At 53.9% G+C, this 24,525-nt stretch overlaps 1 protein-coding gene across 1 annotated transcript in view; it reads right to left on the bottom strand.

Annotated features, from left to right (window-relative positions):
• CDH4 (cadherin 4) overlaps positions 1-24,525 on the bottom strand; it is a 710,466-nt gene that overhangs the window by 44,137 nt on the left and 641,804 nt on the right. The window contains exons 7-8 of the mRNA XM_064276304.1: positions 24,146-24,290; positions 7,620-7,792 (exon numbers count right to left, since the gene is read on the bottom strand). Coding sequence (XP_064132374.1) covers positions 7,620-7,792; positions 24,146-24,290 — 318 coding nt within the window. The remainder of the gene's footprint in view (positions 1-7,619; positions 7,793-24,145; positions 24,291-24,525) is intronic.

Below are 24,525 nucleotides of genomic sequence, written 5' to 3'. Positions count from 1 at the left end.
CACCTAACAACAACAACATCTCACCGTCATCCTTGGTGTCTTAGTTATTTAGTGTTGCTCTAACAGAAATACCTCAAATGGATGGCTTTAAGAAACAGAAATTTATTCTCTCATAGTCTAAGAGGCTAGAAGTCTAAATTCAGGGTGCCAGCCCCAGAGGAAAGCTTTCTCTTTCTGTCTGCTCTGGAGAAAGGTCCTTGTCATCAATCTTCCCCTGATCAAGGAGCTTCTAAGCTCAGGGACCCTGGGTACAAAGGATGCACTCTGCTCCTGGCTATTATTGCTTGGTGGTAATGAGGTCCCTCTCCTCTCTGCTTGCTTCTCTCTTGTATATCTCAAAAGAGACTGACTCAAGATACAGCCTAATCCTGTAGATTGAGTCCTGCTTTATTACCATAACTGCCTCTAATCCTGCCTCATTAATACATAGAGGTAGGATTTACAACACATAGGATAATCACATCAGATCATAAAGTTGTGGACAACCATACAATACTGGGAATCATGGCCTAGACAATTTGACACACATTTTTTTGGGACACAATTCAGTCCACAGCAGCCCCTTCTTTAGCTTCAGGCTTTACTCTCTGATAAAGTGCAAATGCTATTGGACGGAAAAGTTGAGCCACTATCAATCATTCACACGTTAGTATAAAACTGCTGATCTGCTCTTCCAGGGAGTGCAGCAATCTAGTAGATAAGGCAGTGTGGAGCCAGGCGTGCTGGTTGGAGTGCTGACTTACCAAGAAATGAAAAAGCCAAGCCCGATCAATACCTGGCCTCTCTGAGCTTCAGTTTGGGAGTGTCAGGACCTCCACTTAGGGAGAACCAGATGGGACCATGCAGCTCATACTGAAAGCAGGTGGAGATGGGGTGGGCCGGGCCACAGCTCTCAGGAGTGAGGGGACCATGCCACAGAGGGAGGGGGAAGGACGGTCCTCAGTGCCATCGGGGGCAGTGGTGGCCGTCCACAGTAGAAACAACCAGGCCCCCAGGGCCTCTGGGTGCTGCGCATCTTGCTGGGTGCTGGGCTTGTTCTCCTTAGTCAGATGAGGGGCAGAGGTGCTGTGTCTCTTTAGTGACCTTTCTTTTCAGGATGGGCTTCTGGGCTTGCCTGTCACCAAACAAGGCCTGGTGCCACACCAGGACGAAGCACTGGGAGGACAGTGTCAGTGGCCGACTGGCTGACGATGCTGACAGTGGGCTGTGGGCATACTCATCAGTGCGGACTTGCTGCAGACTCAGAAGTCACTGCTCTGGGAGGGAGGGGCTGGGGCCAGGAGGGACCGCCTGAGGCAGGCAGCTCAGTAGGGGAAGACACAGGCCCCCCTGGAGTGGGACAGACCCAAGAGGCTGGGAGCCGGGAGGGGCCCAAGCCGAGGGGCTGCGGGCTGTCCAGGCTGATGGTCGCAGCGTATCCTCTTCCTTCGGCAGGATTCTGGTGCGGCTCAGGGGCTTTCAGTGTTTCTAAAGCACCAGTGAGGGCTGCATGTTGAACTCTGGGTCAGAGGTCAGAGTTGGGGTGGAGGGTCAGAGTCTGGTGGAGGGCCAGAGGTCAGTTGGGGTTGGAAGGTCAGAGATCAGAGTCGGGTGGAGGGTCAGAGGTCAGAGTCAGGCGGAGGGTCCATCCAGGGGCAGACCCCGTGGGTATGAGCATCAGGAGCCAGAAGCACAGACACGCAGATGCGCAGACATGCAGAGGTGAAGACACGCAGACCCGCAGACATGTGGCAGGAGCCTAAGCGTGACACATGGCAGTGGGGCTTAGGTAGAAATGAGTGGGCAAGAGGGGTTCCGGCTGTCTGACCCAGGCACACTGCTGTTACCTCCAGGAACGGGGGCCGGCCCAGAGCCTCTCTGGATGGCAGGACTGCACAAATCCAAGATCTACCCGTGTGCGTGGGCCTGCCTTGTACACGTTCATCTGAGGTGTGGCCACGATGGCCACAGAGCTGAGCAGCAGGCCACCCCTCCACGTGGGTGGTGAGGCTGACCAGTGTCGGGCGTGTGCAGAGCAAAGCAATCACCCGCAAGACCCTGTGTGGCCCCGGGGAGGGCTGTGCCGACAGTCCCAGTGAAGTGGGGGCCTGACTCGGGGGGGTCCATGGGGCTCCTCTAGGCAGGGGCTCCAATTTCTGGGGTGTGGGAGGGTCTCTGGGGTGCTGGGGGGCTCCTCTAACCTGGGACTCCTGTTTCCAAGGTGTGGGGAGGGTCTCTCTGAGAAGAAGTGTAGAGCAGAGACCTGGAGAATGAGGAAAGTGGCCACGTGAAGGACAGAGGCCCACCCTGGGTGTCAGGGACAGAGGGTGTGGTGGGCAGTGGCCATGGGTGTCAGGGACAGAGGGTGCGGTGGATAGCCGCCCTGGGTGTCAGGGACAGACGGCAGCCAATTGGAAGGGGAGGGGGCGAGGTGGGCGGGTGGTTCACTCCCAAGGTCCAGGGAGACCTGGATGTGTTCTAATGGGAAGGGAGGCTGCAGAGGGCCGCTGGTCATTGGGATGGGGGGGTCAAAGGTCAGTCTGGATGGAAGGTCTTTGAGCAGTTGGGGTGGAGGGCCAGAGGTCTGAGTGGGATGAAGGGTCAGAGGTCAGAGTCTGGATGGAGGGTCATGGTGCCACCCCTGGCCAGCCCTAAGCAAGCCCATCCTTGGCCTGCCCGCCTGCCTCTGTCCCCCTCACGGCCTCCAGGATCCTGGGCACTCAGGAGATGTACCAGGTGTCCTGCTTGAGCTGTGTTTTTTGGGGCTAATGGATCAAGTCCTCCATGCCCAGCAAGCCCGAGCCCTCTGACCGCAGCGGTTTTCTGGAAGGGTCATGCTCTCCCATAACGGGAAGATCAGCACCTCTTGGCAGGAGGGTGGGCAGCGCTGCAGGCCGGCTCAGTGCAGGGCTGGCTGCTGGGTCATCCTCATCACCTCGCTCCACCCGTCTCGCTTCCCTCATCTGTCCAGCCAGGCTCGCAGGACCTTGTCACCGTCAGCACCCCTCCAGACCCACCTGTGCCTGGTGTCACCGTGGCGCCCTCCTCCGAGCCCACCCTCTGCCTGGTCTGCTCCCCAGGCCCCTGGACATGGCTTCCAGGGGGCGGGGGCTGCCCCAGGGTGGGTGTCCATGTGCAGCAAATAAAAATACAGATGGCAGTGACAACGACAACGAACGATATCTTCGTGTAAGTATGGACCATATTTGGGACATACGAAAATCTGTACTGGTTTCCTGGGATGGCCGCAACAAATGACCACAAACTTGAAAGACCAGACATTTATTCCTTCTCAGTCTTGGAGGCCGGAAGTCTGGTTGGCTCCTTCTGGGGTTTCTGAGGGAGGACCCATCCCAGGCCTGTTTTCCAGTTCCTGGTGGCTATTGGCAATCCTTGGCATTTCTTGGCTCCAGCCTCTGTCAGCACTTGGCATTCTCCTCTGTGTTTTAGTGTAAGTATATCCCATGCAATGCTTGGGATATACTTACACTAAAAGTGATTTGTTGTCTAAGTCTGTGTGAAGTTCAGCTGCAACTGGGCAGCCTATCCTGTACAATACTAGGTGGAGCACGGCTCCTTGGCTTGGTGTGGAGGAAGAGGCCAGGCTGGGGCAGGGCAGGAATACATCCCATTCATCGCTGTCTGCCTTTGAAGGGTGCCTTTCCCCAGCCTGGGTGGAACAGATGGTTAATGCACTTGGCTGCTAACCGAAAGGCTGAAAGTTCGAGTCCACCCAGAGGCATCTGGAAGAAAGGTCTGGCAATCTAATTCTGAAAATTCAGCCATTGAAAACCCTATGGAGCGCAGTTCTCCTCTGACACACATGGGGTCACCATGAGTGGGACTCGACTCAGCAGCAGCTGGTTTGTTTTTTTTTTTTGTTTCTTCCAGCTTCAGGGCTGAGCACGCCTCGCTGCATGAGCCCTCCCACTCCCATTTCAGAGATGAGGAAAACTAAGCCTCCGATTGATTACATAACGCTGCCCGTATGGCAAGAGCCCAGGGCACCGCGGGCAGTTCCAAGCCTTGATGTGCCCTCCTGGGCGCTCTGCCTGGCTTGCATGGGGCGTGAAAACAGCAAACCGGAGGCCCTCCGTGCTCTCTGCCCAGAAAGCCTAAGTACAGACACACACCCGTGGGCTCCCTGCCCCTACAGCCCGCCCTGCTATTCCTCAGCGTGGTCTTCCGGCCCACCAGCACCAGCCCTCCAACCCCAGCAGGGGGTGAGGGCCTGGCCCTGAGGTGGAGCCGCCATCCAGCCCTAACCCTGGGTAACTGTCACCCATGGGAGCCTGCCCCTCTCGTGTGTGAGAAAGTGGCTCTTCTGGGATCACCAGCCTTGTGAGGATTCGATGTGACGGTGTGTGGAGCATGGTGCACCTCCCTGGGCCCGAGGCACCCCGTCTGTCCGGAGCAGGAAGAAAAGGCAGGAAGTGCTGCCTAAATGTCAGCTATTACCATCCCTCCCACTGCTTGGTGATGGCCGTCATGGGTTTAGCCTCACTTCCCGCCCTCCCTCCATCACAAATACAAACAAAGCCAGGCAGACCCCTCCCTCTGGCCCCTTTGGGAGCTCACACAGCAAAGCCAGCTTAGGGAAACTGAGGCACAGCATCCAGAGCTGGGGCTGGCTCCCCAAAGTCAGGCCGCCTCTCCTGCCCCTGCAGCCTCTGGAAGGTTCTCTTGAAGTGTCCTTTTCTCCTGGACACAAAAGGCGCAGAATGGCTCCTCCTAAAGCCGCATCCCTGGGCCTGGCTCTCAGCACGGCTGTGAGGGAGCTGCTTACCATCCACACAGCTGAGGACAGCGAGGGACGCCCTCCTCCCAGCTTTCCTGTGCCTCAAGTTGTCCCTCATCAAATATTTAGCAGAAGTGCGCTTCAAGGTGGCGGGAGGGCGAGACTCTGCCGGGCAGGGGCTGGCCTCCCCGCATGGGGAATCAGTGAGCCCCAGGTGAAACTGCACCCTTGGCCCTGTTGGGGAGGGGGGCAGGAGAAAGGCGGGCACGGGACAGCTGAGGACAGGTGGCCGGGCGAGTAGGTCGCATCCAGCAGACAGTGGCCTCCACAGAATTCTGGGGTGAGGGCAGCTCCCCTTCAGTCTGGCTGGGGATGGCCTGGCCGTACTACCAAGGCTTGGGGTTGGCTGGTGAGATGCCCCCTACCCATGGCACCTCCATCCTGCCCTGCCTGCGTCCACCCAGGGGAGATGCAGGCCCCGGAACCCCAAGGTGGGAGTGGCTCCCCTCCTCCCCTGGCGATTGCGGTGCTTGGTGAGCCCGGCAGAGCTGGGAGGAGCCAGGCCAGTTCATAAATGCTACCCGCCCCTCATCAGCATCCGCCAAAGCTCCAGGCTGCCCATCCGCCAGCCACTCACCCGTCGGGGGCTGCGTAGGCCTCTGGGCCTACTGGCCGGACCTGCCAGGTGGCTTTCACTTGGGGCCTGTAACTTCCAAGGCACAGCCTCTCCCGTGTGCCATTACTCGGGGACGCAGGGCCTGTGTTCCCCGCACAGCCCCCTTCCGCCTGTGGGGCTCGGAATCAAACTGGCTGGTCCCGTGTGAGGTGCTTTTTGAAGAGCAGAACAATGATCTCTGTCACCCCTAGTCGAGGAGGACGGAGCTGAGGGAGGCAGTGAAGCCAGGGGGTGCAGAGCCAAGGGGTGTGGAGCCAGAATCAATGAGCACAGGGCGAGTACGGAGCGGGAGCAGAGGGGGACAGAGGCAAAGGGTGTAGGGCTGAGGGGCAAGCAGCTTTGTGCAGATCTGCATCCAGATCCAGGGTGCAGGGGGTCCCCTTTCACCTTCCCCATCAGTGCTTTCTGGGGAAAGTGGAGGCAGCTGGAAATGTCCCTCTTGGACCACACCCCTCAAACCTAGCCTTGAGGGGTGTCTGGTGTCCACTCATGTCCCTGTGGTGCACCCTGGGGCAGGTGGGCACCCCTGGGCTGTGCAGCCCTGCCTTTAAAGGTGGGGAGGCACAGGGACACCTGCTTCTCTGGGTGTGAGGACTTGAGGCCCAAGGATGTGAACCTGGAGAACTGCACAGGACGCCAGGAGCGTAACCTCTCTGCAAACGTGGCACACTGCCACCACGTGGCTGCTCTCCCGGGACGCAGCAGGTCCCCAAGCACCGCTGCCATGTTGCTGCTTACTGAGGGTTTGGTGGACCCAGTGCACCAACGTCACATGGTGGCGCTTACTTGGGACCCAGCAGACCCCAACACCCTGCAGCCACATGGCTGCTCACGGGCGACGCAGCAGACCCCAACGCAACGTCGACACGTGGTTGCGCTTGCAGGGGACCCAGAGGCTCCCAGAGCACCACCACCACGTGGCCACTCACAGGAGACGCAGCAGATCCCGGTGTGCTGCCACACTTAGCTGTTCACATGGACTCAGCAGATTGCCGTGCACTGCTGCCATGTGGCTGCTTACAGAAGACGCAGCAGGTCCACTGCCACCGCTTAGCCACTCACACGGACTCAGCAGATCCCCACGTCCCGCTGCCATGTGGCTGCTCACAGGAGACCCAGCCGGTCCCCATGCCCCGCCACCATGTGGCCGCTCAGGCAGGCTGGGCCAGAACCATCCCTGGAAGATCCAAGGCAGCGGACCAGCCCCCAGCCCACCGTCCCCCCCTCATTCACTCTGCTCAGCTCCAGACCTCTGGCTGCCCCCTCTGCTTGGACAGCAGCCCCTGAGGGCAGCTCTGGACACTGGGACCTTCGTAAGGATGTCCTGCTCTGCGCCATCCAGTGACTCCATGCGTGAGGCCAGTGAGCTCTTAGAGTGTGGCTGGTGTGACTGAGGGGCTGAATCTTTGTGTTATTTTGTGTTATTTTACATTGAAACGACCGCATGTGGCCAGTGGCCACCATATCACACGGTGCAGCTCCAGCTCTTTGGGTGCTGCCTGCTCTTACCCTCAAGTTTCAAGGGACACCCATCACAATTTAGGAAGTCCAAGAAAAGTCTTCCATGCCTCCAGTGGGTTGAATAGTGTAGTGTCCCCCCAAATTCATGTCCCCACAGGACATGTGACCTTATTTGGAAACAAGGGCCTTGCAGATATAATTAGTTACATTAACTTGAGGTCATATGGGAGGTGGGGAGGGGCTAAATCCAACAAGTGGTGTCCTTATAAAAGGAAGAGCCACCCAGAGACACACATGGAGGCGGCCATGTGAGGGCCAAGGAAGAGGCTGGAATGATGCAGCCACAAGCCAAGGAATGCCGAGGGCCATCAGAGGCTGGGAGAGGCAAGGAAGGACCCTCCCCTAGCACCTCAGAGGCTGTGGCTGCACTGAGACCCATGGGAGGCCCATCCCTGCTTTTCTGGCTCAACCCCCCTCCCTCACTTGTACACATGAGGCGCAGGGGAGGGGGGACTGTTCTCAGAGCCTGGCGTGGGCAACAGCTTGGTGGATGCTGGAGAATCTGCTTTGCTGGGTTTCCTGCCTCCAGCTGTGCAGGGAGGTGGACATGCAGACCTGGTTCCCTGATTACACTGTAACTGTGCCCTGTGTGGTCTGGGCGATCAGGGCCTCTCCCACCCAGGCTGCTGAAGCAGGCCTGGACCACCCCTCGCAGTGGATGACCTGCCCCACGGCACCCACCCACCTAGCAGGCCACCCCCTCACCTCTCGGTCCAGGCCAGCCGCCACTGTGATGATGTCTCCCGTCTCACTGTTGATGGTGAACATATTCTGAGATGGGCTTTGTGGAGTCTGGGTCACGACCCGGTAGCGCACCATCCCGTTGGCCGTGGTGCTGTCGTCAGCATCGTTGGCTGTGACTGTCATCACGTAGGTGCCTGGAACAGGAAACCAGCTCAGGTGGAAATGACCCGCCACACACGCTGCTGCCTCAACGCACACACCCAGGGCAGACATCACCAACTGATCCCAGCTGTCTCTCATTGAGGCAGGATGTAGCTGCAGTATCCCCACCCCCACACTGTGTGCTTTGATGCCCTGCTGGCTGTCACGGGCATGTCAGAAGGCAACTCGGTGCCTCCCTGGTCTAAAGCAGAGATAGAAACGACCCACCACACACGTTACTGCTCCTGCTCACACACCCAGGGCAGACATCACCGGCCAATCCCAGTGCTCTCTGGCTGAGACTGGACATTGCCAGAGCATCGCCCATCTGCAGGTTGTATGCTGAGATGCCTGGCCGACTGTCAGAGGTGGTATTAGATGGCAAAACTGCACCATCCAAGATAGAATCGTTAAAGGATTTGAGAGCTCAAGCCTCCTTGGTGATCATCTACTCTGACCTCTTCCTTTCTTGTCTGGGGTGAGACTGAGGGAAGGAAGGGGAAGACCTTCCCCAAGGTTGCACAGCATGGGGGCAGCAGAACCAGGCCAGAAACCAGGCTCCCAACGAGGAACCCTGTGCCCCCTCCTCAACCACTTGGCCTCTGGCACTGGCGGTGAGTCAGCTGCAGAGGCTTACCTGGCTTGGGCGGAGTCCGGCCCAGTGGGGTTTAAAGGGAGGGACCCAGAGACACACAATAAAGAAACAGGCTGAAAGGCCAATATTAGGGCCTAGCATAGGGCTGGGTATACAGAAGGTATATAATAAGTACCTGAGGAAAACAAAATGAAAAATAAACCTAGACGAGTCCCCCTGTGGGGAGGCTGACATGTGGCACTCAGAGCCGGAGGGCGTAAGCCATGGGTGCCTGTGGGGGCGTCTGCATTTCCTGTGGGAGCATCCGCATTGCCTGTGGGGGCGTGCGCGTTGCCCGCGGGGGGGTCCGCGTTGCCTGTGGGGGGGTCCGCGTTGCCTGTGGGGGGGTCCGCATTGCCTGTGGGGGCGTCTGCATTTCCTGTGGGAGCATCCGCATTGCCTGTGGGGGCGTGCGCGTTGCCCGCGGGGGCGTGCGCGTTGCCCGCGGGGGGGTCCGCGTTGCCTGTGGGGGGGTCCGCATTGCCCGTGGGGGCATCTGCATTGCCTGTGGGGGTGTCTGCATTTCCCAACTGAGGATGGAGCCAGAGGCCTTGAGGAGGAGCATGAGTCTCCCTCAGCTCACTCCATCCTTGTGCTGGGGTGGAGGTCTGTAGTGGATGCTGGCACATCCCCTGCATCTGAGAGCAGCCCCTCGAGTTTTGTTTGGGTGCCCACCCTTTCCAGCCTTGGAGGCCCTGATTGGGTCAGTACCTTCTTCACCCTGGCTACAGGTTCAGTGATGAGCACCTTACCTGGTGCCCAGTGATAAAGGAGGAAGTGTTTGTTGGGCTTTTCGGAAACCAACACGCTGTCCCTTGTGCTGGATCTGGCGGGTGACCATGAGAGTTGGGGGCTGTGGTCACTTTGTGGCCAGCAAGAGGGAAACAAGGATAGAACCATCTCAGAGGAAGCAAAGCCGAGAGGGGCTCTGGTGACAACCTCTCACCAGGCAACCCCTGGATCAAGCTGTGCCTGAAGCTGTACTGTGGACTTTTGGTATACCTGGGCCAACAAATTTCCCTTCTTGGTCTACACCACTTTAATTTAGGTTTTTTGCCACTTGCTCCATGGTGGCCCAGGCCTGAGCCTGGGGGAGCCCAAAGACACTTCTGATTTCCTGGGACCCCAGAGCAGGCAGGGTAGGTGAGCATCTCCCCTTGCCCACAGTATAGCAGGGTGGCCCTCAACCTGGCCTTCCCCCGCAGGCCTGGGGGTGTCTGACAGGAATTTGCTTCAGCTTGTAGAGGAACTCTGATGGCGCACTGGTTAAGCGCTCGGCTGCTAACCAAAAGGTCGTCAGTTTGAACCTACCAGCCACTCCTCCAGAAAAAGATGTGGCAGTCTGCTTCCGTAAAGATTACAGCCTTGGAAACCCTATGGGGCAGTTCTACCCTGTCCTATGGGGTTGCTATGAGTTGGAATTGACTCGATGACAGTGGGTTTTTCCAGATTTTACCAGAATAGAAAATTCTCAGAGCCGACACCTACTACAAAAACAGAAAGGAGAGCAAACAGAAGCAGAAAGGGGGAGTCCGTCTAGAGGGCACAGGCTCTACATTCTCATCCGGAGAAGGACGTGGCTGGCCACTGTGTTCTCGTTACCTAAAGAGGAGAGGAGGCCACCAGGGCAGGGGCTGCACCCCGGGATGCAACGGGAGGGTTAGGGGTGGTGTCCCCAACACCAGAGGCCAGTGATGGTAGGCTGCTCCACTGCCCCACCCACCCAGCCACCCATAAGATCCCGCGCACACACCACAGTGGTGTTCAGTGTGGGCAGAGTTGTGCAGCCATCACCGCTATCTAATTGCAGAACGTTTTCAACGCCCCCAAAAGAAACCCGTACCCACTAGCAGTACCCCGCATTCTCCCAACTGCAGGCCCTGGAAACCACCAATCCACATTCTGTATTTGGATCTGCCTGTTCGGAAATTTCATATACAGGTAGTCCCCGACTTACAATGTATTCAGGTTGCGGCAAACCACGCTCAGACCGCCAGTGTTTTTTTTGTCTGTACACGTTATTGTTAGTAACATGTACTATGTACAATATTGCGGTGCATAATTTGCTGATGTTATCATTCTCAGATGTTCACTCACAGATGTTCAAAGATTGAATTTATAAAGATACTGACAATAAAAGGCAATAATAATGAAAACTAAAAAAAAAAAGAGGTATTCGACTTACGTCAGAGCTGACTTATGACACAGTCGTTGGAACAGAGCCTGGTCGTAAGTCCGGGACTACCTAAAAATGGACTCATACAGTATGTGGCCTTTTGTGTCCGGCTGTTTTCACCTGGAGCCATGTTTCCAAGGTTCACTCACACTGTAGTATCAGAACTTTATTCATTTTTACTGCTGAGTAATATTCCCTTAAGGAGCCCTGGTGGTGCAGTGGTTAAAGCACGTGGCTGCTAACAGGAAGGTCAGACTTTCCAACTCACCAGTTGCTCTGCGGAAGAAAGACGTGACAGTCCGCTCCTGTAAAGATTACAGCCTTGGGAACCCTATGGGGCAGTTCTACTCTGAGTCAGAACCAACTTGCGGGCCATGTGTTTTTGGGTTTTGAATATTCCCTTGTATGGAGGCACTCGCTCCACACTACTGAGTACTTTCTACTTGCCAGACACCATGCTCTGTGCTTAGGATATTGTAAGGAGAAGAGCCAGACAGACACGGTGCCTTGCTCCTTAGACACTCGTGCAGGGCGGCAGAGAAACAAGTAGAGAAACACATAATTTCAAGTTTGATGAGTGTCTGGCAGGGAACGAACGAATGGATGGATGGATGGATGGATGGATGGATGGATGGATGGATGGATGGATGGATGGATGGATGAACACCTGGATCGTTGGGTGATTAGGGGAACTGCAGGGGAATCAGGATAGGACTCTCTGAGAAGAGACGCCTTATCTGAGATATGATGGGGTGGGGTAGGTAGGGGAGGAGGAGAATTCCAGGCAGAGGTGCAAAGGCCCTGGGGCAGGGATGAGTTCACCTGCTCGAAGACCAGAGGGCAGGCCAGAGCCATGGGAGTGCAGTGTGGAGAAGGGGGCTCCAGAGGGGGTGGGCAGACCTCACAGGGCCAAGGTGAGGACTCTGGGCCTTATTCTAAGACCACAGGGAGGCCATCATTGTATTCTCATCAGGTGGGCAATGTGACCAAATTTACATTTTTAAGATTTGCATGGAAAATACACTGTAGGCAGTCGTGGGGGGTGGATAGGAAGAAGGCTCATTTACTACTTCGGTTTTTAGAGAAAAGGCTGTGATAGGACCGTGAAGATGTTGCGACCAGGGATCACCCGCTAGGACATCCATTCATTCACTGAACACATATTTATTAAGTATCTTCTAAGAGGAAAAAAAAATAAATAAATAACTTCTGTGTTTTGAGAGCCCTAGGGAAAAATATCTCCAAACAGACCCACTTTACTTCATGCAATGGATATATTCTCAAATGGTTGCATGCAAACTCAATTTTAATTATCAATAGAATTTCCCCAGAGGCAGTTAGTATTTAGAAGAAATACAGAGTTCTGTTTTCAGCAAATGGTGGGCTATGCTGTTTTAAACCAAGCTGCCCTGCTGAGGAAAACTGGAATAGCTGGACAAAATATAAAAGAGAAGTATCTGTTTAAAGGCACTAGAGAGATACCAAGAAACAAAGATTTTTGAGCCCAAATCTGGTAGAAAAGGACAGCCCAACATCTGGGGTCATCTTCTCTCTCAAGATATTTGCTGACTTTTAATTGGCTGCCGGCAGGCTGAAGAGCTGTGTGGAGCTTTCAATAGATCTATGGGAATAGGAGTCAAAACTGAGTCTCTCCAAGCAGTGGAAGCCCTGGTAAGCTCTAATCTTTGGCTTGAACCCCAAAGTGTTACACCCCAAGAGTGAAGGTGAACTGGAAATAAATAGCCTTAGTAGATAGAAGAGGAGCCCTGGTGGTGTAATGCTTAAGCGCCTGGCCGTTAACCGAAAGGTCAGTGGTTCAAACCCACCAGCAGCTCCTTGGAAGAAAAACCTGGAGATCTGCTTCTGTAAAGATTACAGCCAAGAAAACCCTATGGGGCAGTTCTACTCTATCATTAAGAGTGGCTAGGAGTCAGAATCAGCTCGATGGCACACAACAACAATAAACATAGGGAGAAACACAGCTCTGATTAAGGTAAGGCTGGTTAAAGTGGTAACATCCTGTGATTAGTGTGCGCTGCCAGAAGCGAAAGTAAATTCTCTGTGGAGGAAAGTAACATTACACACAGCCCCAAAGTATAATTGCTTTTTTTTCATACACATTGGCTAGCATTGATTAACCAGGCATACAGGGAGATAAAAGCTGACTGACAGCAAAGAGAAAAAACAGACAATAAAACTGAGCCCCCAGGAGATGCAGATACAATGGCACAATCAGGTACAGATTTTTAAAACAACAACCAAAAAAACCCCAACAACTTGACACACTCAAGGAATGAAAAGGATGAGATGAAAAATTGGCAGAATGGCAAGAAGCCTCCCGAGCCCCCAGCACAGAGGGGCTCCGTGCATGGGGCTAGAAAACCCAACTGTATGCCATTAGCTCCTCATCGCCCACGGGTCATCCACCACTCAGGATGAGACGGAAGGGTGCATTCAGTGACCTCCTGAAGACCAATCTTAACGCACGCCAAGGTCACACATAAAGTCCTCCCCACCCATCGAGGCTGCACCCTTCGAGCAGTCCCTTGGGTGGCGACCTGCTGGCACGTGGTTATTTCATGCTGTGGATGACGGTAAAGCCCCCGGGAAGCCTTGGAGACCCATGGGGGAGGTGGAGGCCAGAAGGCTTAGCATCTGGGAAGGGGCCAGATGAAATGTGCAGAAGACGAAGTCAGGAGTGCCAGCTGTAGGACCAGCAGGTCCCTCCTTGGACAGATGGGGACACTGAAGCCCACAGTGGAGAAGACTGGGGTAAAGCCCCGCAATGAGGTGTTAGGTCCACGTCTGAAAGCAGCTGTCGGAAAAGCTTGGTCTGTGGTCGCGTCCCCCAGAACGGGGGTGGGCACACCTTTTCTGTAAAGGGCCACACAGTCTCCGCTGTTGCAGAGTGAAAGCAGTCACAGGCAATAGTGAAGGGATGGGTGTGGCACGTGCCAGTAAACGTCTTTACAAATCCAGGTGGGGGGCCAGGTTTGGCCCCTAGGTGATAGTTCACTGACCCCCCCACATCCCTGGTCCCTGCCCCATGGAAGGCAAGTGCCTGGCGGGTGCCTGCCCTGGGAAGGACTCCTGGAGGGGATTAGTCCCATGGCCCAGCCCAGATTCCACCTTCCGAGTCCTGATTCTTCCAGAATGGTACCCTTTCGTGCCTGACTGTCGGGTGTGAACAATGGGGCGATGTGCCATTTGGGGCTACTGCCTGTTAGTGAAGCGCTAACCTAGTTCATCAGGAGCCCAAGCCTCTGTTGGCTTTTTTGGGTAAAAATAATTGTATCCTCAGGTTTTCACTGTGCCTCCTGCAGTGTTTGCAGAAATGGGACATCTTCCTCACCAGGAGGGGTCTTGGGTGACCTGGAGGGCCCAGAATATGCAGATGGTGGCTAGCCTGGCAGTCACATCTTGACCCAGGAGCTGCTTAGTTTAACACCCCCCGCATAAGAAAGGCCGGGCTCGTTAGGAGCCTGGTGCAGCCAGAGTCCTATCCCATCAGCTCCTCAACCCCAGACAGTAGCAGATGTGAACCAACCACACAGCTCTCTAGCTCGCTCTTGGCCTCACAACAAGGTGCCCTCTGCTTCTCCTGGGGTGCAGGGGGAGGTGGGGGAGGAGGAAGGGGGGAATGAGGGGAAGGAAAAGGGGAGGAGGGGGAAGAGAAAAGGAAGGAGAGGGAAGAGGAAGAGGAGAGGAAGGGGGTACGGGGTTGGTGAGCACTCAGGAAGCTATGGCAGCTAGGCCTCAGTTTTGTCTTAAGCATCTTGACAAGAAGTCCTTTGCTTCTGACACAGCCCCCTGACTGGCAAACCCGCAAACAGGGAGGAAGAACTACCAGGGCTTTAAAATCTCAGGATTGGAGAAGCTGAGAGAAGAGAATATTCTGGAGTCATGGTTGTCGCTGAGGCTCTTGCTCTCAAGAATTTCCCGCTCCCTCAGCCCCAGAGAAGATGCCTGCCCTGAAATGGGGGGCAGTGGGGCCCTCGTTGGGCTGGGTGGCAGCTCAGGATCTAACTCACCGGCAACAAGAACTGCCCTCTAGTTCCCGGCTAATTACAAAACACAGGGACAGTAGTGGTTAGTTGGCAGAATTCTCCTCTTCCATCAGGAGACCCACATTCCATTCTTGGCCAAGGCACCTCATGCACAGCCACCATCTGTCTGTCACTGGACGCTTGCGCGTGGCTAGTGTGCTGAACAAGTTTCAGCAGAGCTTCCAGACTAAGACAGACTAGGAAGAAAGACCTGGCAAACTATTATGAAAATCAGCCCACGAAAACCCTATAGATCACAACGGTCCAATCCACAACCTATCAAGAGGATGGAGCGGGACCGGGGTTGCCATGAGTGGGGGGGCTGGCTCCATGGTAATTTGTTGTTTTTTTATTTTAATCTCCCTGGTGCCCACCACTGCTGAGCGCACATGGCGGCAGCACCAGCACTGATGTAGCGAGTTAAGTAGTATCCCCGTCTCATGGGCTCAGACAGCAAAAGGCATGTTGTCTTCCTAGGGTTTTCTCCGGAGGCCTCCTCTTGCCAGCACAAAGCCTTGGATTTTTCCTAACAAATGAACCACAAAGGCGGCGCTTTGTTTTCTCCCCTGCTCAGCTGAGGCAAAGCCCGCCTTCCACGCAGAAGGCTGAGCAGGCTGCCTTACCGTATGGTGGGCACCTTGGTGCTCACTGAGTTAACAGGTAAAGGGGGAGAGAGCGCAGAATGCCGTGGCTGGGCTCTTCACAGTAATTCACGTACCAATGCTACCATGCGCCTTAAAGGATTAATTTCACAAGCCTTAAATTGCAGTTTAATTTGAAAACTAATTCAGTCCCATAATTGGCTTTCTGCTCAAATCACGGAGGCTAAAGATTTAAATTCTTAATATTCAGATGACTTTCAAATATCTGGTGCCATCTGCGCATTCGGCCGTGGCATTAATCTCAGGCGGACCTCCACAGAATAGACGTAAAGTAAATAAATCAGCAGGCCCGCTAACCGAATCACCTGTTTAAGCAGGAACTCTGCACTGGGTAGAGGAGGGTCTCTGTGGCTTCACCGCAGCACCTGCATTTCTCTGCTATTTGATATTTTAGAACAACGTTAATTTCCAAACTTGTAATGCAGGCCCTCCTGCTGTTACCAGGGCTTAGGAAAGCAGCGAATTGCAATTGTAGCCTTCTTTATGTAAAAATAATCAGAGCGTCTTTTTTGGGGGTGGTTTGTCCCTAATGACAAGAGGGTGGTGTGTCCCCTTGCCCCAGGGACTTGATAGCAGTTCTGTATTTCCCTCTGGAAAGTTCTACCAGCGAGGACAATGGGCTGCAGGGCTGGTTCTATCTGTCTATCAACTATCTATCTGTGTATCTGTGGATTATCTATCAATCAACTATTTATCATCTACCTATCCACCTACCTACCTACCCATCTATCTACGTATCTATCAGCTCTATCATCCATTTAAATTCTAGCCATTGTATTTTTGTGATTGCAGTGCAGTCAAGTCCTCAGGGGAAGGCACATCCTTTGGCCTTGAACTTGCGGAGAGCTCCTCCTGGTCTGGGCCTCAGGGCACAGCAGCAGGGATCACCTTTGAGGACAGAGAAGCCTCCACGCAGCCAAGTTCTTGCTGGAAAAGAGCTGGGCGGTACAGGCTGTTGCAGGCCCTTGGACTCAGGTCAGGGGACAGCAGCCACTATTTTTTACCTGTCGCTGGGCTCTTCTTCGCGAGGCCAAGTTCAAAGGGGCAGAACTTGGCCTTTTAAAGATGGGCGTGCTGACTAGAGGTCTGCGTGGAGCCGCAGGCAGACGAGCTTGAGGGCCAGGAAGGCATTTGCTGTGGTCGAGAACAACTTGTCCTGCAAGCTGTGTCTGCTTCTCTCAACGGGTCCCCGGGGGGGTCTCCTGAGCCAGCCGCTGGGTACCAGGACCCATGGGAGGGGCTGGCTCCAGGACAAGCAGCTCAGGGACCTTAATCCACAGGGGACATGTGGGCTTGTGTCTGGCTCCTGGCAGACACCAAGGGGCTCCCCTGGGCTGGCTAGGTCACCATCTCTGCAATGCCTCCCGTTTTCACTGTGCAGGGAAGGGGAGGAAGCTGCACGGTGGGGTGGGGTTCAGGGAGTCCCTCCTCACCCTGAGCCCGCTGGGGGCTCTGGAGCAAAAGGACACCTCGGACAGCGACCCACCCAGGCCAGGCTGCTGGGCTGTGCACTCCGACATCTGCAGGCCACTGGCCGTGGGCCACCGCAATGTAAACTGGTCACTTGCAGCTCAGCAGTCCAAGGCCAGCTCCTTGGCTGGGGCGTGCCTCTAGCTCACGCTGGGCAAGAGGAGGGGTGATTTTTCAGTGAGCTGTATTTACCGAGGGGTTCCATCTGATGAACACCACTCAGCAGAATCAGGGTGTGAACTCGTATTTTGAGTAGAAATTTCTAACAATATGGATATGTTAATACCTATTTTTTTTTTTTTTATTAATATTAACCATGATGTTAACCCCTGAAGTCTTCTTAAAACCAAACAACAGTGTAGCTTAACCAGTAAAGAATGTCTGCCTTGAGCATTGTGCTCTTTTCAGGATCTATCTATATGGGACCAAACCGACAACAGCAACTCTGAAGATTAGATGGAACCTTAGGGGGCAGTGAGTTTATGTTAACGGGGGAGGAACAGCTCAGAAAAGGAGGGTGAGAATGGTTGCATAACTCGAAGAATGTCATTCAATTTTACATGTAGGAACTGCTGAATTGGTATGTGTTCTGCTGTGTGTATTCTCAACGCCAACAAACAAAATTAAAAAAAAAAATAACAACACTGTTAAGAATGGCCAGCAGCACCTGTTTGTCAGGAGCCCCATCTGGATGCCCCACCTAGTCCCCACAGTTCCACAAGGTGGGTACAGTAATTACCTCTGGCTTTCTGATGATGTAGGAGACTGAGAGCTGAGGATTTGCCCGAGGGCACCAGGCGGCACTGGCACGGAACCAGACACAAAAGCCCACATACTATGTACGTGGCATCCACCTGGGAAGTCCACGGAGACAGCCAGCGTTTGTTTGGAAGCCATCTCTCCTGCCCGATGGGAAGGCCTAGTTCGTAGCTCCAGTTATCAAGACTGTGGTGTCAGAGATCAACAGCAGATTAATGACAGTCCAGAAATAGACCTGCCCAAATATGCCCAAATGATCTTTGACAAAGGAGCAAAAGCAATTCAGTGGAGGAAGGAGAGACTTTTCAACAAATGGAGCTCAAACAACTGATGTTCATGGCCAAAAAACGAACTTTGATTTAATCTCACACCTTACACAAAAATTAATTCCAAATGATTTGAGGGCTTCATGTGAAATGTAAAAAAGCTGTAAAAATTTCAGGAAAACCATAAGTGAAAACCTTTGGGACCTAGGACTTCGTGAAGACTTTTTAGAAATGACACCAAACCCTGATCCATAAAAGGGAAAATTGTTAAATTGGACCTCATAAAAACCAAAACAAATAAAACTTTTATTCTGCTAAAGATTCTGTGAGGAAGAAGAAAAGTTACAGACTGAGAGAAAATACGTGCAAACTACATATCTGACAAAGGACTTGTATCTAGAACATGTAAAGCACCCTAAAAACACAACAGTACAAAAAACCAAGAAACAATTCAACGAAAAAATGGGCCAAAGAAACAAAAGACAGTTCACTGAGGAGGACATACAGATGGCAAACAAGCTGGAAAGACAAGCAATGGCATGAGCCCTCAGGGAGACGCGGGCGAAAACCACAAGAAGACATCGCCACCCACCCTGTCAGAATGGCTAAGGTGAAAAACAGTGACAACATCGAATGCCAGCCAGGACTGGAGGCGCCAGACCACTCACACACGGGGGTACTGGAGGAGTGAGACCACTCACACCTGGGGACTGGAGGAGGGAGACCATTCACACGGGGACTGGAGGAGGGAGACCACTCACACACGGGGACTGGAGGAGGGAGACCACTCACACATGGGGACTGGAGGAGGGAGACCATTCACACGGGGACTGGAGGAGGGAGACCACTCACACGGGGACTGGAGGGGCCAGATCACTCACGCACGACTGGTGGGAATGTAGAATGGTGTGCAGCCACTCCGGAAAAGAGTACAGCAACTTCTTACAAACAGAAACACATGCTTAACACACGACCCGGCAATTGCACTGCTGGGCATTTATCCCAGAGAAATGAAAACTTACGTCACACTAAAGCCTGTACATAAATGTTCATAGCAGCTTTACACATAACAGCCCAAACCTGGAGACAACCCAGATGTCCTTCAGTGGTTAAACAAACTGTGGTCACCGTATCGTGGAATACTACTCTGCCATAAAAAGGACCAGTGATACACCCAACAACTTCAATGGGTCTCAAGGGAATTAATTACTCTGAGTGAAAAAAGCCAATCCCAAAAGGTCGCACACTGTATGACCCCATCTCTAAAGCATGCTTGAGATGACAAAATTATAGAACTGGAGAACAGGCTAGTGGTTACTAGAGGTCGGGGGCGGGGGCAGGGAGGTAGCATGAGGGGTCCTTGTGATGGAATGTTTTGTACCTTGACTGTGGTGGGGGGTCACACAAATCTAGATTATATAAATACGTGATAACATTGCATAGAACTAAATACACAACCAAACACACACAGACACGTAACTACAGTCACACACACACACACACACACACTATACTCACTGCAGGCCAATGGGTTGCTTTGTGAGGCTTTTCTCACCACGATCTTGTAAATCCCACCCAAGTGATGGGGTGGGACTGTGCGAATAAGGTAACTGTGGCCCACCAAGGGGACTGGATAGCTTGCGAAGAATGCAAATAAAGTTCATGGCACACATGTGGGGGTGGGACTATGCAAATAATGTATATGGAAGGGAGTGGTCAGTTTCGCCATCCCGCTAGGCTTAAAATGAGCCATTCCAGAGGTGGGAAGAGAGAATCTCACTATCACCAAGGAAGAAGAACCAGGAGCAGAGCACAACATTGGGACCTGGGATCCCTGTACTGAGAAGCTCCTGGAATGAGGAGACCAAGAGACAGAAAAAGAGAGAGAGACAGGAAGCTGTAATGTGGTGAGAAGTGGTGGCAGAGAAATAGCGGCAGGAGAGACCAGCAGGAGAAGGTGCAGTGGGCTTCCCGGCCCACAGAGCTGAGCAAGAGAGCTGAGTGCCTTTGGGCAGGAAGCTTCCTGGTGGAGTAGGAGCCTCTGGGCACTTCCTGGCAGAGCTAAAAGAGCTTTACAACACTTGCCTGAGCAGGGCAGAGGCCGAGCAGCCAGAGAGGCCTGCCAGTGGGCACGGCTGAGAAGAGGTTGCCCTGATGGAAGGACTGTATCCTGAGTGTTCCTGCTACTTCCCTAATGAACTCCACAACTATGAGTATCCTCTGTAAGTATCGTCTGTGAGTTCGCGTGGTCATTGTAACAAACTATCGAAACTAGGAGAGAAGTAGACGGTGCCGTGGGAGAGACGGTTGGTGTCAGAATCGGTAAAGATGGTGAAGGGAGGAGGCATGTCTGACCCCTGCCTCATAGCAATCAGCCTGGGCTGTTGATCTTGATTCTCCTTCTGCTTTGTGAAGTGAGAGGAGGTCAGACGTCGCCCCTGCCATGCCATTTGCATATTAAAACACACATTCACACACACCCTCTCATATACTCACACTCTCACACACACATCCGCACATATACACGCACTTACATATACACACTCTCTGATACACTCACGCTCATAAAATATACACACATATATATACATAAACACAGACACGCATGTACACACACACACACATACATAATCACACACCCACACACACATACACAATGAGTGCAGGTGAAACTGGCGAAAGCTGAACGAGGTGGGTGGATGGTGCCACGTCAGGATCCTGGTGTGGTGTGTTCAGGGGGAAGCTGAGAAAAGGGCACACGGAATCTCTCCACATTATTTCTTACAACCGCATGTGAATTTACAATTATCTCAAAAAAATAAAAAGTTTTTTAAAAAAGTCATTTCTTCCAGTGAAATCCCACCCAGAAGCCAGTACACAAATTGAGTGAACGTGGTGACGCTTGGGAAGATGGTGCAAGGCGCACAGAGCCTGGCCCGTTTCTGTCCCAGCCAGGGGCCCCGAGACACCTCATGGACCCCAGGGCCCCCTTGAGAACCGGTGGAAACCCTGTAGGGCCTCCCATATCATTTCAGGGGGATTTTTTTCTTGGGGTCCACTTTCTGATGAACTAAAAATAAACAAAACCTCCTTTCTTTATGGAAAAGTTCCTTATGACAGACCCTCCTGGGACAACAGTCTGGGTTTCCCTTGGGGATGCATCCCGCCCCCCCACTCAGACCATGTGACTTGGGTGGGATCCAGAAAGGGACCCTGTTCATGTTTGAATAAGCCTTACTGTCTATGGACTGGTCGCTGGGATTGGTTCCTGGATGAGCACGTGACCCATGCCAGACCAATGAGAATCTGCCCTGGGACTTCCGTTAGAGCTCTTGGGTGCCCCTTCCTCTGGGGCCGTCAGCTGCTTAGGAATAAGTCAGCAGCTGCTGGGGCCATCTTGGTAAGGAGAGGAGAACCTTCCAGAACAAACCAACACAGGGGAGAGTGGAATCGAGAAGTGGCAAGCGAGACTCTGGACAATTTCACCTCAGCCACCGGACAGCGCCATACTGAAGCTACCATCTACCCTTAGACTTTGTAGCTATGTGAACCAATAAAGCCCCCTTTCTTGGGAGCATTTGAGGTGGGTTTCTGCTACCTGAGTACTAAAGGGGTCTACCTGTGTGACACTCTACCAGTGCAGATGAGCCATCCTGAGCTGTCCACAACTTCTGAGCCCATCAACCCCAGCACTGAACAAGGGCAGAGAGCATAGATGAGCCATGCCACAGAGTGGTTCACAAAAATGTGGGGCGCCCAGGGCTGGGAAAGGACACGGGGTGAACGTGGGATCGCTTGGGGTCCCAGGCTCTGAGTCTGCTCACTAACATCCCCAAATGAACTCCCCAGTCTTGAGAGGTTCTCATTTGGCTGAGTCAATATTGAAATATCTTTCTGTTTGTCTCCTATTAGAATGTACAACTGAAACCCTTCATTAGCCGAGTGTTGTGGGGAATAATGACTAATTTCTGGCAATGTTTTCCCTTATCCCACAAAGGCGCCGAGTAAAACCTTTCTATTACTATAATTTACTGAGATCAGAGAAGAAGGTCTAGAAATGGTTTCCAAGTCCCGGGAAGCTGCTGCCTGAGAACTGCAGGCATCCTGGACTTGGACGTTCTTCTCGCACCCTCCATGGGGGGAGACAGGGGAGTGAGGGAAGGTCTTCCACCATGGCCTCTGTACAAAGACACGTGTCACTATTGCCCTGGGTGGGCTCATCCAGGGACCATGGACAGACTCTGGGGTCTCCCAGGGGCTCTGAAAGTCAGTCACCATTTAGTGCACGCAGGATCCTTAGGAGTGACTGGGGACAAGGACAGAAGGGGAGGATTCAGGAGTTACTACTCAGGAGCCAAAGCCAGCCCTCGGCCCTTCCAGCCAGGCACAGCTGGCGTTTCAACGGCCCCTCCAGCGGGGTGATCTGATAGCCCCTTCAGGATTTCAGGGCTTAAAGGTTTCTCAGGGCTTCCGAGGAGGAGAGACACAGCAATTTGCTGCTTTTGTTATCCTAATGAGTAAAGCCAGTTATACACTCGGGAAGACTTTCTCTATTGATTTGTTTAAAAATAAGACCTAGGAGCTTTCATTTGTGATAGGAAGGCCAGGAAACCCAGGTGCCTCTGAATGGTGTTCTGGGTCTGGGGAGAGAGGCCCCAGCTTCTGCTAACAAGCCGCACCCCACCCAGGCTCCCACCCTGGCCCCCAGCCCTTCTAGAGGAGGCTGCTGGCAGGCCCCATTTGTTTTCCTCGGTGGCTGCTAGCTAATTTGCCCACCCAGCGTCTGCCCCCTATCCTCTGGGGAATGCTGAGACCATCAGCCAGGTCTGGCAGAGACAGTTATATCCCGTTCCCCTCGGTGACACTGGACTCGCCTGAGTCTCGCGATTCTGAAAGACAATTCATCGAGAATGCAATTCTCCTTGTTAAAATGGCAGCCCCCGGAGCTCCAGCCAGGAACGCCATGATAAATGTTTGCCTTCGCTGCCCAGAGCAGGACTGGCTGACCCTCTGAGGCCTGCCGGAGCCTGGCTCTGGGCTCTGTGTTCTCGTTTGCCCGACCCAGCTCCCATCACAGGGTGCTCTTCAGAGAGCCAGGGGTGGGGGTGCCAGGTAAGAGACAGGATGCCTAGTTAACTTAGAATGTCATATAAGCAACACGTCATTTTTTAGTATAAGTATGCCCCGCATGCTACATGGGATATACTTATGCTAAAGAATTGTCCCCTGTTTATCTGAACTTTAGATTTAACCGGGCTTTCAGGTTCCCAGGTGGCGCATACAGTCTGCACTGGACTACTAACCTTGAGGCTGGCAGTTTGAACCTACCCAGTGGTGTCACGAAAGAAAGGCCTGGCGATCTGCTCCCCGGTGAAGCAGTTCTCTGTTCTGTTACATGGGGCCGCTGTGAGTGCGAATCGACTAGATGCCAACGAGTTTGTTTGTTTTCTCTTCCTGTGTTTAGTTGCTACACCTGACAGCCCAAGCAGGGGCACCTCCTCCCCTCCCCAACCCTGGAGACGGCGCAGTCTGGACTGCCTTCTCAAATGGCTCAAACATCACCTGGGGGCTCGTGAGGGCCCAGAGCTCAGGCCCACCTGAATCAGCAGGTCAGCAGAGAGCCTGCTTTTCCGACAAGTTCCCAGGTGATGCTGATGCCCCCCCCTTCCCCGCACCGCTCTGGGAGCAGACAGAGGCTCCGGGCACACGCGCTGAGGCCTGGGGGCCACGTCCCCTCCTCGGGCCCCAGTCCTCTCATCACTAAAGGGGGAGGAAGTGCCCCTTCCCCTAGTCATGGGATCCAGAGAGATGCCATCTGTCCCGCGCCTCACAAGGGCCCCAGACCAGGATAATGCAGCCTCATTGTCCCCGACTGGGAGGTGGCTCTGGGCTAGTCCCGGGGTGGTGAGGGTTTCTACACATGGGCTTATGCATCCCACACATGCAGCCTTCTCTTCAGCCTTGCGGCCTGCCCAGGGCCTTGATACCTCTCTTGGCCCCTCCAGGGCCCCTCCCAACACACGCAGCCCCAGCCCCTCTCTGCTGGCCCCTCACACCCCCTCCCCTCAGTGTCCCTCCACAGGGAGCCCCCCTGTTCTCCATCTCAGCCCACACCCTTCCTCAGAGCCTCATCCTCCTGCTGTCTGCCCCTCCTGAGCAAGCCCTGGCTTGGGGGCTGGTGGACACTGGTCAGGTAAGCTCATGAGCGTTAGCCCCGTGTTGGCGTCACTGTGGCAAGGCTGAGTGGCCTCCTCAGAGGATTCTCCCCCCACTCCCGCCCTGGAGGACCCCAGGAAGCAGATCCCATGCGCCCCGAGCAGTGGCTGCGCTCACCTGGCTTGGAGCCCTCGTCCACGGAGCCGTTGTAGACCTGGTTGAGGAACTCGGGGCGGTTGTCGTTCATGTCAATGACATAGATATACAGGTCAATGGGGTTCTCCACCTTGTTCCCGTTCATGTCAACGGCGTGTGCTCTGAGCTGTAAGGGAACATGGGCTCCATCAGCGCTGGCATGCCCCCATGGGGGGACGCTGAGGGTGTGCCTCAGGGACAGTGGGTGGAAGGCCCCCCAATGGGGATGCTGAGGGTCTGCCTCGGGGACAGTGGGTGCAAGTCCCCCCAATAGAGATGCTTAGGCCTGCAGCATTGGGGTGGGGAGAGTAACAGCTCCAACCCCCCAAGGGACAGCTCAGGCACCTGGGAGTGGGAGGACT

This window comes from Loxodonta africana, chromosome 24 (assembly GCF_030014295.1).
Source record: "Loxodonta africana isolate mLoxAfr1 chromosome 24, mLoxAfr1.hap2, whole genome shotgun sequence".
Lineage (NCBI taxonomy): Eukaryota > Metazoa > Chordata > Mammalia > Proboscidea > Elephantidae > Loxodonta > Loxodonta africana.
Note: the sequence above shows the minus strand (reverse complement) of the source record. Positions and strands in the feature narration are given on the sequence as shown.